Source organism: Dendrobates tinctorius, unplaced genomic scaffold (genome assembly GCF_039654945.1).
Source record: "Dendrobates tinctorius isolate UK_male_01 unplaced genomic scaffold, ASM3965494v1 ptg000086l, whole genome shotgun sequence".
Taxonomy (NCBI): Eukaryota; Metazoa; Chordata; class Amphibia; order Anura; family Dendrobatidae; genus Dendrobates; species Dendrobates tinctorius.
The window spans coordinates 54,081,247-54,094,432 of NW_027361754.1; the positions used below are offsets into that span (position 1 = coordinate 54,081,247).

General features: G+C 41.3%; 1 protein-coding gene across 5 annotated transcripts in view; it reads left to right on the forward strand.

Annotated features, from left to right (window-relative positions):
- Positions 1-10,088, forward strand: part of FAAP20 (FA core complex associated protein 20) — a 55,788-nt gene extending 45,700 nt beyond the window's left edge. For all 5 annotated transcript variants that reach the window (XM_073585403.1, XM_073585400.1, XM_073585402.1 and 2 more), the window contains exons 4-5: positions 9,013-9,689; positions 9,853-10,088. In XM_073585403.1, coding sequence (XP_073441504.1) covers positions 9,013-9,689; positions 9,853-9,925 — 750 coding nt within the window. In that variant the 3' untranslated portion in view covers positions 9,926-10,088. The remainder of the gene's footprint in view (positions 1-9,012; positions 9,690-9,852) is intronic.
- The last annotated feature ends 3,098 nt before the right edge of the window (positions 10,089-13,186 follow it).

A 13,186-nucleotide genomic window follows, 5' to 3' on the forward strand; every position in this document is an offset into this window, starting at 1 on the left:
AACCCTTATAACTTCCTAAAAAAAAAATAAAAAAAAAATTATGTTTCCAAAATTGTGCAGATGTAAAGTAGACATGTGGGAAATGTTATTTATTAACTATTTTGTGCGATATCACTCTCTGATTTAAGGGCATAAAAATTAAAAGTTTGAAAATTGCAAAATTTTCTAAATTTTTGCCAAATTTTGATTTTTTTAACAAATAAGTGCAGATCATATCTAAAATTTTTTACCACCATCATGAAGTACAATATGTCATGAGAAAACAATGTCAGAATCAGTAGAATCCGTTGAAGCGTTCTAGAGTTATGACCTCATAAAGTGACACTGGTCAGAATTGAAAAAATTGGCCCGGTCACGAAGGCAAAAACAGGCTCGGGTGCGAAGGGGTTAATTTAACACAATTGAATACATTCATTTATAATCATAAATTTAAGATGGAATCCATCAGGTCTACCATTAAGCTTCTCTTTCCTAGATGTATGATGGCCGGCTTAGATCTAAAGGATGCATATTACCATCGTCCCATCCATGGCAGGTATCAGAGATACCTCAGAGTGGCAGTCTCCCTCACTGGCGAGATCCATCACTTCCAGTTTACAGCAGTGCCCTTCGGCCTTTCCATGGCACCCCGAATCTTCACAAATGTGATGTTGGAGGTGAATGCCTTCCAACATCAGAATGACACTTTAATAATACCTTACCTTGATGACTTTTTAATAGTAGGGAACTCCGCTATACAGTCATATGTTAAAGTTTGGGCACCCCTATTAATGTTAACCTTTTTTCTTTATAACAATTTTTTGGTTTTTGCAACAGCTATTTCAGTTTCATATATCTAATAACTGATGGACTCAGTTATATTTCTGGATTCAAATGAGGTTTATTGTACTAACAGAAAATGTGCAATCTGCATTTAAACAAAATTTGACCGGTGCAAAAGTATGGGCACCTCAACATAAAAGTGACATTAATATTTCGTAGATCCTCCTTTTGCAAAAATAACAGCCTCTAGTCGCTCCCTGTAGCTATTAATGAGTTCCTGGATGCTGGATGAACTTATTTGTGACCATTCCTGTTTACAAAACAATTCCAGTTCAGTTAAGTTTGATGGTCGCCGAGCATGGACAACCCGTTCCACAAACCCTCCAGTCCTTCTTAGTTCTTCATCTAGACTCTACAAGTCAGGTGTCTGCTGCTGCAGGTAAAAATTTCATTGATAAAAGCGAAAGAGAGAGCAGCGATGGACAGACCATGCATGTCTCTGAGGGAAGTCATGTCCCTATTGGGATCCCTTACTACTTGTATCCCGGCAGTCCGGTGGGCCCAATTCCATACCCGGGGATTACAACATCAAATTCTCCTAGTGGAGACACATCTACAAGGTCATCTTGAAAAGAAGATAAACTTGTCTCAAATAGTCCTAACCTCTCTAGCATGGTGCCTAGATGACCATCATCTATCGGGAGGGGTTCCGTGGGTGATAACACCATTCCGTACAGTAACTACCGACGCTAGCCATAGGGGATGGGGTGCTCACATGGGGAATGCAGTCTCCCAAGGTCGGTGGAATAGAGAAGAGCTGCAAGATTCCTCAAACTTAAGAGTTAAAAGAGGTTAATTATGCACTATACCATTTTATTTCGCAGCTTCGAGGAAGGCATGTGAGGAACTTATCAGACAACACCACAGTGGTGGCATATCTGAACAAGCAAGGCGGAACTGGATCGGAAAGGCTAATGTCTTCCGCAAGCAAAATTTTCATCCTAGCCAAGAAGCATCTGCTATCCCTTTCTGCGCTCCACATCAGAGGAAAGGACAATGTAGAGGTGGATTTCCTAAGCCTGCATATGCTACGGCAGGGAGAATGGTGTCTGAATCACTAGATATTCAAAAAGGTTGTGTCATTATGGGGCCTCTCCCAGATAGACCTCTTTGCCTCGAGAAAAAAACAGAGAAGTGCAAAGATTCGCCTCCCTGAGTATAGCAGACCACCCGGAAATAGTGGATGCCCTTCAAGCTCCTTGGCAGTTCGAGCTGGCGTACGCCTTTCCTCCAACCATACTGTTACCACAAGTCATCAGGGAGGAGAAGGCGATGATAATCTTAATAGTGCCATTTTGACCCAAGAGGCAATGGTTCTCATGGCTACAGACCATGTCAGTGTCAGGGCAGATTTGGGGCTGAAGGGAGGACTCGAGGGTCTCTCAAGGACGATTCCTCCAAGTGGACAGCCTTCACTTGACGGTTTGGAACTTGAGAGGCAGATGCTAAGATCAAGGGGGTTTTCAGATGGGTTAGTCAACATGCTCCTACAAAGCAGAAAGCAATCTACCACCAAAATCTACACCAAGATATGGAAGAAATTCCTAGAGTTCCATACAAACCCTGACTAGAGAAGTTCTGATTTCACCCATCCTAGAATTCCTTCAAAAGGGAAGGGACTTAGGCCTATCTGTTAATACAATAAAAGTCCAGGTATCTGCTCTAGGGGCCCATTATGGCTATAACGTTGCAGGTAATAGATTGATATCCAGATTCATCATGGCCTGTGAATGGATTAACCCTGTCCACATATCTAGAGTTCCCTGCTGGGATTTAAATCAGGTCCTGGATGCCCTAACAGGACCCTCTTCTGAACCATTAGATTCAGTGTCGCCGAAATACCTATTGCTAAAAACTGTCCTTTTAGTGGCTCTAACGTCAGCAAGGAGAGTCAGCGACATCCAAGTGCTATCCATAGATCCACCCTTCCTATTGACATTCCAGGATAAGTTGATATTGAAGCTAGATCCCTCGTATCTTACCGAAGTAGCAGGTAGATTTCACAGATCACAAGAAATCCTTCTTCCCTCCTTCAGTGACCCCTCCAGTCCCGAAGAAGAAAAATTCCACACCCTAAATGTGAGAAGAGTAGTGTTAAAATACATTGAAAGGTCTAGGAGCTGGAGGCAGTGTAGATCTCTGTTTAGATCCTTCCAGGGCTGGAAGAAGGGGTATGGAGTCATGAGTGGTACCCTGTCCTAATGGATTAGGGAAGCGATTTGTCTGGCATACTCCGCGAGAAATGAAGATCCTCCGGAGGGTATCACGGCACATTCCGCTAAAGCTATGGCATCCTCCCGGGCGGAAAGGGGACACAAATGGCTGTGGTGCGGGGGGGGGCTCCGCCGGCATTTTGTGAAAGCCCCCCACATATCCATTACTGCGATGCGGTGGCCTCTGGGGAAAATGGCCGCCGGGGGCGACGCATGCTCAGATTGAGATCTCGGCAATGAGATCTCGTCCTGAGAATCTCGGGAGACGAGATCTCGGCACCCGAGATCTCAATCTGAGCATGTGCCGCCCGGAAGCCACAGCATTGCAGTAATGGATATGCGGGGTACTCCAGACTTTCACAAAATGCCGGCGGAGCCCCCCGCACTACAGAGCACCGCAGCCATTTTCTCCCGCAGCGCCGCACATTGGAACATCCCCTCATCCCAGCCTGTAGCTTGCAGCAACGCACCACTCTTGCCTCTTCAGCAGCGATCCGGAGACCATGCTTCACCGCAGCTACCACCCCCGGTTAGTAATAAGACACATGGATTATAAGAGGCACCACCATTTTATTTTTAAAAAAAAAGTGGTTTTTTTTCCCCTAAATACCGCAAAATACGGTATATTTGTGTAAGCATGATCTTTGTATACCTCTAGTTCATAATTTTTTACCTACTGTTATTGTGCATAACTACAAGAATTCAGCTTGAAAATAAACCTCCTTCTAGAATCTTAATTCATGCCTCCTGCAGTCGAGCCAAGCTATCTGATGAAATCAATTTGTGCGAGTACTGGTCCATATAGACATCCATAGAAATGGGTGTCTCAGGAGCCCCAAACTTGCAGCCCAGTTATGGAGCCAGAATAATAGTGTTTAACACGCCACTGTGGTGAATACTGGGAGCAAAGCAAGTGTGCCCCATGAAGACAATAGCAACAGTGTGTCTATCATCCATAAAAAAATTGATATGCTAGTGTATTTCCTTGTGTTTTGGGTTTATCCAGCTATTGATATTGGAAAATGATAAAAGGATATAAAATGTCACCTTTCTTAGACAATTGCTGTAGTGATCAATTAAAGGCTGTAAGTTAAAGGTCATTGGCAGTTCATCGGTCAATAGGTATCAGATGAGATTGTAATGATGTATTAAGTACATCTACACAGAAATTTTTACTTTGCGGATGACAAGCACGCTCAGACCTGGGATATTACTTGAACAGATTATGTAGCTTTTCTATTGAAAACCTGTGTTACTTAAACTGGCAGTGTCTATTTTTTCCATTTTGGCTACAGTAGATTGCAAATAAAAATCCTGTTTCCCAAAATACTGTAGTTAAATAACAATTTGTGGTACTAAATGCTCTCCAGCTGTATTGGCACAAATGTGAATTTTGCAGAGTTGCCCTGTCAGGAAATGCACTCTTGTTGAATTTTTCTTCAGCGATTGGGGTAATGTGTCTCAAGTATTTTTACTGTTACTATGGTTACAGGTCTTTTATGTAAAAAAAAAAAAAAAAGCCTGCCTCAATTTTTTTTGGGTGGGATACAGAATACTTGTAAAGAATTGAAAGTTACCATCTGTTAAATAATGCTGTCAGACCTTTTACCATTTTACAGCACTGATTTATTCTGGTGAAATAAGCTTGTTTCTTTAATAACATTTAAAGAAGTCCTATCACTTGCCATAAATGTATATATTTTTTTTAGCTCTTCTAAGGCTATGTGCACACGATGCGGATTTGTTCCTTTTCCGTGCGGAAATGCTCCAAAAACGCAAGTGAATACTGAAGCAATGTTAATGGCATTGCTGAAGTGGTGTGCACATGCTGCCGAAATTTCCGTCCTTATTTGCAGCGTTTTATTTTCCGAAGCATGTCAATTCTTTTTGCAGATCTGCAGTGTTTCTACACTCATTGACTTCCACTGAGTCAGTCAAATCCGTAGCAAAGCTGCAGGTGTAAAAAGGTTTGCAGATTTGCTGCAGAAAAGGAAATGATGATGTCAGAAGGAGGAAGAGTGTGAGGGCGAAGAATGTGTGCGTGTCTGTCTGCGTGTGTCCGTGTGTCTGCGTGTGTTTGCGGTTGTCTGCGGATGTCTGTGTGTGTGTGTGTACCTATGTGACAAACAGCCCATAGTGATGGTACTTGGGCATCGTCTGATGGGATTACTACTCCCATCCGGCTATGTCTGATGTCACATATAACAGAGACAGCATGAGCCGATGATGGGAGAGTAGTGTCATCAACCGGCGCCTTAGTTCAGTTGTGAAAAAAACCTCAAAACATTGACATAATCACATACATATTCACATACTATATACATACTCACCGAACACCTAATCCCTGACGCCCGCGTCTCCTGCAAGCAATCAAAAATAATAAACCAACATATACTCCCTGTCCGCCATAGTCCATTTAGTACCAAGTGTCCCACGGTGATCTCACTCGGCCGCCGACGATACACTGCAGGAGCGATTAACTCCTGTCAGGGTATCACTGCGCTGTCGTGAGAGTTCTCCAGAGTTCATCAACTCCGGTTCTCTCACTTACGGCAAAACCGCTGTGTGAGAACTTTCCCACGCAGCAGTGCCGTAAGTGAGGGCACCGGAGCTAATGAACTGGTTAACTCTCACGGCAGCGCAGTGATATGCAGGAGCGATTACCTTCTGTCAGTGTATTGCCGGAGGACAGGTAGAGCAGTCACATTTCCTGATATGTAAAGTCAATATAGAATCACTGCACACGTAAATTATGCTAAAGTGAGCTTTTTATTATTTAATTGATGGTGATGAAGCGACAGCTGACGTTTCTGCCTAACAACGGCCTTTATCACATAGTCGCCCTTTTGAAGTAGAGTTTTGGTAGTCACCGGTTGATAGTTTTCACTGCTAGGCAATATTTCAAAAAAATGCGGATTATCCAATATAGCCAATAGTCCAGGTGCTAGAGGAGCAGAGATCCTGTTGGTATGGCAAAAAAACATTGGTGGCGCAGTGGGGGATGCAGGCACCGCCGTGCCTCAGCAGTGAATTTACTGCTGAGGCACGGCGGTGCCTGCATCCCCCCACTGCGCCACCAATGTTTTTTTGCCATACCAACAGGATCTCTGCTCCTCTAGCACCTGGACTATTGGTTATATTGGATAATCCGCATTTTTTTTTAAATATTGCCTAGCAGTGATAAACTTCAACCGGTGACTACCAAAACTCTACTTCAAAAGGGCGACTATGTGATAAAGGCCGTTGTTAGGCAGAAACGTCAGCTGTCGCTTCATCACCGTCAATTAAATAATAAAAAGCTCACTTTAGCATAATTTACGTGTGCAGTGATTCTATATTGACTTTACATTTACGGGACCAGAGGCTCCCTTTCACTAGCACCGTTTATTCATTACACTAGTCGAGTGCTAGCCATCTGCCATATCTACATTGTTCTACACGTGAGATCGCCGTGGGACACTCGGTAAATGGACTACGGCGGACAGGGAGTATTAAATGTTGGTTTATTATTTTATTTTTGTTGAGGGAGTCGGGGATTAGGCGTTCCGTAAGTATGGTAAATTAATATTCCATAAAGGAGTCTTAATTCAAATAAAGGATTTTATTCTGGCTGTTTTTACCATGTAACTATAGGATTAGTAATGGGATAGATGTCTTATGGACGCCTTTCCATTACTAAGCCGTGGGCTTGATGTCACCTGACAATATAAAGGTGACATCAATCCCACAAATATGTACTCCACTTGCCACTGCTACAGGGCAAGTGGGAAGAGCGAGGCTAAGTGCCACAATTGGCTCATCTATAAGATGCGCCGTTTCTGGGGCGGCTGAGAGCTGATTTTTTTTTTTTTTTTTTTTTTTTTTAGCCTGTAGTGGGGCAATATCCTTGGCCCCTTCCTAGGCTATTAATATCAGCCTGCAGCTGTCTGCCTACCCTTTGCTGGTTTGATTTTTTTTATAGGGGGACCCCAAGTCAGTTGTTTTTTTTTTTTTTCCTGGGGTTTATAATTTTTCCATATTTCGACTGACAGTGATGTGAGGGCTTGTTTGCTACAGGACGGGTTAACGGTTTTATTGGTACCATTTTGGGCACATGACATTTTTTTCTTTATCGCTTTCTGTTCCGATTTTTGGGAGGCAGCAATAATAGGAATTTTTTTTTATGATCCGCTTGTAAAATTGATAAGGCAGTTTTATTTGATGTTTAGTACGATATTACAGCGATAGTACATTTATATATATATTTTTTAATGTTTTGGTGCTTTTACACAAAAACATTTTATAGAAAAAATAATTTTTGCTTAGCTTTTTTCTGAGAGCTATAGCTTTTTTATTTTTCTGCTGACGGAGCTGTATGGCGGCTTGTTTTTTGCGGGACCAGTTGACATTTTTAGACATACCATTTTTTATTCGCGTTTTATTTCACATTTTGTTTGGCGATATGATGAGAAAGCATAGTTTTTTGCCTCTTTATGGTTTTCACTGAAGGGGTTAACTAGTGGAACAGTTTTATAGGTCAGGTCATTGCGGACGCGAGATATAAAATGTGTACTTTTTTTAACGTAACTTTATTGGAATATTTTTTCTTTTATATTTTTACAATTTTTATTAAATTTTTCTTAAATCTTTTCTAGATTGTCCTAGGATGTGATATCAATGTCAAACTGATAGATTGCTGATCTAATACTCTGCAATGCATCGCGGCCATTTTTCACCCCGATGGACACCATCGGCACAACGCGATCGCATTGTGCCTTATGTAAACGGCGCATATCGGGAAGGAGTTAAATAGAGCAGCTAAAACACAGTGAACGCTATATTTATACTGCTGTGCTTATCTTCCCTTTGTCGCTCCATAATACAGATTCATGTTACACAGTCACGTATATAACTATATTCAGCATGACGTAAGAGTCTCCACTCACATAGTAGTATAAGCAGGAAGTCTCACAGCTTTCAAAATAACCAGACAGTAGAGAGTCCCACCTTGAGCTAGTTTCAGTCTTTTAAAGGTCCTGAGCTTTCATTACTAAATTAGTGAGGAATATTTTTGTTTCTTAATTATAATAATTTGGGAAATGTATATTGTTTTTTTACTTTGAGGTTTCTACAGAGGAGATGTATCCTTTGTAGGTCACTTTTTAATGTTATCCTCATTGTACTTGCATGCGAAAATGAAGGAATATGATATTGTAGGTGTGAGAATGATAAGCTGAAGGTAAATTTTAGCTTACAAAAATCAATATTATGGTGATTGTTGCTTGTAAATGAAGGTGTTCAATTTAACAGATCTAATATTTAGCTGCAATTATTGTTATAATGAAAATATTTTCATCCTATCAAAAAGAAGACTAAACTTAAAGGGGTTGTCTGTTATAAGGCCAACCCTTTTTTGAAGTAAATGGTTGACCCCAATAGAATAAAAAAGCCTATACACGCCACCCGTGCTTGTGCCGTTCCAGCGTTGTGAGCACTTGCGATACCAGAGCTCTGCTGTGGTGTTGTGACATGTGACCGGCTCCCTGATATTCAGCGCTGGCGTTACTGTCTCTGACTTAGTACGGATTTAACATGAAGAGAAAGTCAGGGTTTAGGTGCAGTCCTCTTCATGTTCAATCTGTACGAAGGCGGAGACAGTGACGCCAGCGCTTATTATGCACCAGGCATCACATGTCATTTCACCACACCAGAGCTTCAGGCCTGCGAGTGCCAACGGCGCCGGCATGGCAGGGGAGTATAAGGTTTTTTTTAAAATGTTATCGGGGTCAAACATTTAGTTCAAAAAGGGGTTATCCTAGTAGTGGACAACCCCCTTTAATGCATGATTGTTCTCACTCAGCAACAAAATGTAGAATTTAGATGTGGGGTGCAATTATCTCTTGCGTGGTATATATTTGTGCCTCTGTTCACTCAGTCCCATTATCTAGCTTGTGTCCTATAACATTTTTTTTTTAATATATTTAAATATCAACTTTAGATGAGCAGGAAGGAAAAGGAGATGATCAACACCGAAGTGTTTAAAGTTGGCAACAAGAACTTTGAATGGGTTGCATTGCCTTCTTTCATTACTACTAATAATGCAGAAAAGCCTTGTGTACAAGAAATCGAAGGAAGTGTTGAGCACATTAACAAGTCCTCACCCGATATAATTCTAGAAAAACAAATTTCTAATTCAAGAAAACCTACAGTTTTGCTGAATGAGCAAGTTGGATTACCAGTCTATAGTGGGGAAAGAAATGCCCAAGACCTGCCCACACCACAAGATGCTTCAACAAACTTTGTCATGTTGCCACCAATGTCACAAAAAAGTGCTAAAGAAAATCCTACTAAGCCACAGACATTATTAAAAGGTTCTTCAAAGAATATTCTATATCCACGTACATCACAAAAAAGTTCCACAAAGCGTAACAAGGAGCAGCACCAGGCAACCCAAAAAACAAATTTATGGACTACAGTATCTTCACTGAAAAGTAACAAGATAGCACAGGAACCTAAAACAGAGGCAAAGCCCCACTTTAATGTTTTATTGGTAGATGAAGAAACTTCAGAGGGTAGTAGCAAAGAGAATACAAAAAAAAAGAGCGCAAAAAAAGCAGCAGATGTCACAAATTCATTTGACAACTGCCCCATATGTTTGATGTCATTTCCAAAACAGTAAGTACAACATGCAGTGAAATAAGTTTTACAACAGCCTTTGAGAACCCTTTATTGTGCTCTCACAATGTTAATATACTTTAATGTACTATAAATGCTATATATATATATATATATATATATATATATATATATATATTGACTGTATTTTTTCTTTCTCCAGGTTTTCACAGCTTGATATGGACAGCCATCTGGCTCAGTGCTTGTCGGAAACAACTGTTGATGTCGTGTGGTGATTATCAATGTGGACTAAACAAATAATTCAATAGATGTTATTGACGGACCTTCTCCCGGTTTCTATGTACTTTCTCATGTTCTGTATTGTTTTTATGTATTTGCAACAAAGTAAGGTAAAATAGGGTATGGATTTATGTATAATAAAATTGGTGCACTCAACTATTTCCACACCTCCTGTAGATTTGTATGGAGTAGCAAAATTCAGGCTCCTCTCCATTGGCCATCCATGTAGCGGTAGATATCCTTGTGGTTGTACCCACACAATTATTGCTTTTATAATACACTGCTCATAAAAAGTTAGGGATATTTGGCTCTAGGCCAAAATTTCAGGATGAACCTAAAAGATACTCTACCCTTTTCAGGTGAACTTAACGTAACCTAAATTTTTGAATGCACTTGTCCAGCTTTTCAATGTTTCATTACTTTTTTCACAACTTGCTGTTCTCTAACAAAGAGCTTAATGGCAAAATTCACAACAGGTGTTTTTAATCCATGAATTGGCCAATAAATCTTGGGGTTCAATTAGAATTGGTATTTAAAAAGTCCACCACATCATGCTGTTCCCATTTTGCCATCATAAGACCAAGATGACACCTAACAATTGATCAACAGTACCTCGCCATTGCGAGGCTTCAAGCAGAATATTCTCAGAAGAAAGTGGCCACAGAAGTTGGGGTGTCACAGAGGTCATCAGCAGGTTGCAACAGAGAAACTCAAGACCCTTTGAGAATGTCAGAAGTGGATGTCTTTTGCCACATCCCACACTAATGACCGCTTCGTTGTGAACAATGTGTCACAGTCACAATTCCAGGCACTTTTATGGGAGGAGAGGGGCACCCAAGTGTAACATCATACCATTCAAAACCATTTACATCAGCATGGCCTGCATGCTAGACGATTTGCAAGGGCACCTGACTTTACCACCAGGGGCCAGGGAGCATCTACACTAGACGAGGGACCAGTGGGCCTTAGTGCTTTGAAAGATGAAAGTTGATTCAAGCTAAGCAAAAAAGATGGCCAGCAACGATGTTGGAGACGTCGAGGAGTGCACTATGCGTTAGCCACTGTTGTCACCAGACGAGCCTTTGGTGGTGTTAGTGTGGGCAGGTGTGTCTAGTGATTACAGAACTGCCCTACACTTTGTGACAAGCCCCTACTACTTAAATAACATTATTAATCCTGTCATTGTGCCTCTGCACAAACAACACAGGCCTAATTTCATCTTCATGGATGATGATGCTCCTGCTCTTTGAGGTCGCATCATTATGGAACGTCTGCTGGAGACTGGGGTACCTAAAGTGGAGTGGCCTGCACCTTCTCCAGACCTGAATCCCACAGAAAACCTCTGGGATTCTCCAGCTAAGGAGGATTTTCTTGAAAGAAAAACTGCAAGTACTTTGTCTGGATTTGGATTTAATATATGGGATACCAGCAGCGCAGATTTTCCACAAACCCTTCGTATCTGTGTTTTCCCGGTCTGATGACCCGTTGGACTTGCATCTGGATGTATAAGTGATTTAAAATGTGTAGACACAATTAAATCAAGTTAGTATATCCTTAAACGCCCACATCTCCCTTGGATAAAACACTATTGTTCTATCTTTTTCCTCCTAGTTTTATACCGTGTAGGGATCATAACTCTATACCCCAAAACCTCAATGAGCTGGGTAATTTTGACCATGGGTGCCCAAACTTTTACATTCAACTGTATTAGTGATGAGTGCAAGTGCTCGTTACTCAAGTTTGCCTAGGGTGCTTGGGTATGCATCGAGTATCGTGGTTGCTTGAGTGACATGTCCAAGTCCACATGTGTCGTAGTTATCAACCATCCAAAAACATGCACAGATTGATGTATTATGGCTGTGTAACATTCGTGAAACATGCTGACATAGGGAATCGAACATGTCACTTGAGCACCCGCGATATTTGGAGGCGTGCATGCGCACCAAGATCTCAGCTCTGAGATCTCCCGAAATCTTGGTGCCGTGATCGCCGTCTTCGCATGCGTGGCCTCCCGGCGGCCATTTTCCCCAGAGGCCACCGCAGAGGAAAGCATGGACGAACTGCTGGGGTCTCTGGCCTTTCAAAAAATGTCAGCAGAGCCCCCCCCCCGCTGCATCGGGGAAAGAGTGCGGCAGCAGCACTGATAAGGTATATCTGCATTATAAGACGCACCTCAATTTTCCCCCAAATTTTTTGGGAAAAAAGTGTCTTATAATCCGAAAAATTCGGTATATGCCTGTGGTTTTTTTTTCTTTTCCAATGTAAAGCAATCCCTCCGTAGGGCAATCGCTTTGGGTAATTTTCAGGACTTGCCGTAAATTTGAGGTAAGTTCTCAGTTATTCTTTTAGCAGACAATATATTTAACTATGGCTTACAGACTACAAGCTGTTAATAAATTGAAACATCTTGAACGTATCATTAACCGGAACCCAATCGTGGAACTAAAGAACGTGTATCTATCCAACATGTTTAAAGAAAAAATAAAAAAAATTGGTAACATCTCGCCCTTTCTGTTGCTGGAAGAATCAACCTGATGATAATCCTTCCGAAATGCCTTTATGTCATTAAATATTCCCCTATTAACATTGCTAAAGTATTTAAGAAACTACACAGCATGGTGGCAGAAACCCCAGAGCCAAGGTGGGCATGCGGTGCTGTAGAAATTTATATGGGTAGATATACCCTTGTGCCTGCTGTGTCCTGCCCAAATTAGACAGCGTCTTATTGAGTGCTCAAAGGAAAAGCGGAAGCTACACTTGGTTAGCAACAACTCATTCCAGCAGAACTCTGGAAACTTTATTGAATATACTTGGTTTTATCAGCTGTACAGAAAGAAGTGGTTACTCATTAACATAAAGGCTTTACTTATCTAATTGGTCAGTTTAAATACATGAACATATATGGGTGTCCGACCTGGGGTTACTTAGACACCACGTGATTTACTGTCCGGAGTCTTGCACTCGTCAGCAAGTCTCCAATATCGGCTGGACCATCTGGCCTTACTTCCTCATTCCCTATATCTGCTAGATATTTCTCAAGTCAGAAGATAATGCTATCATGAGATGACTGGGTAGCAGGTCAACTTCCACCAACTAGTTATAAGGTTCAAACTGTGAATATGTATCTGTATGCATATGGCTATATAAGAATACATGAGTATATAGCAGTATATAACCTATAGCAGGCAAGTGAGATCTAGATGAAATGCATTTACATATTTCCATAACACGGTACCCGACTTGTTTATATACTATCT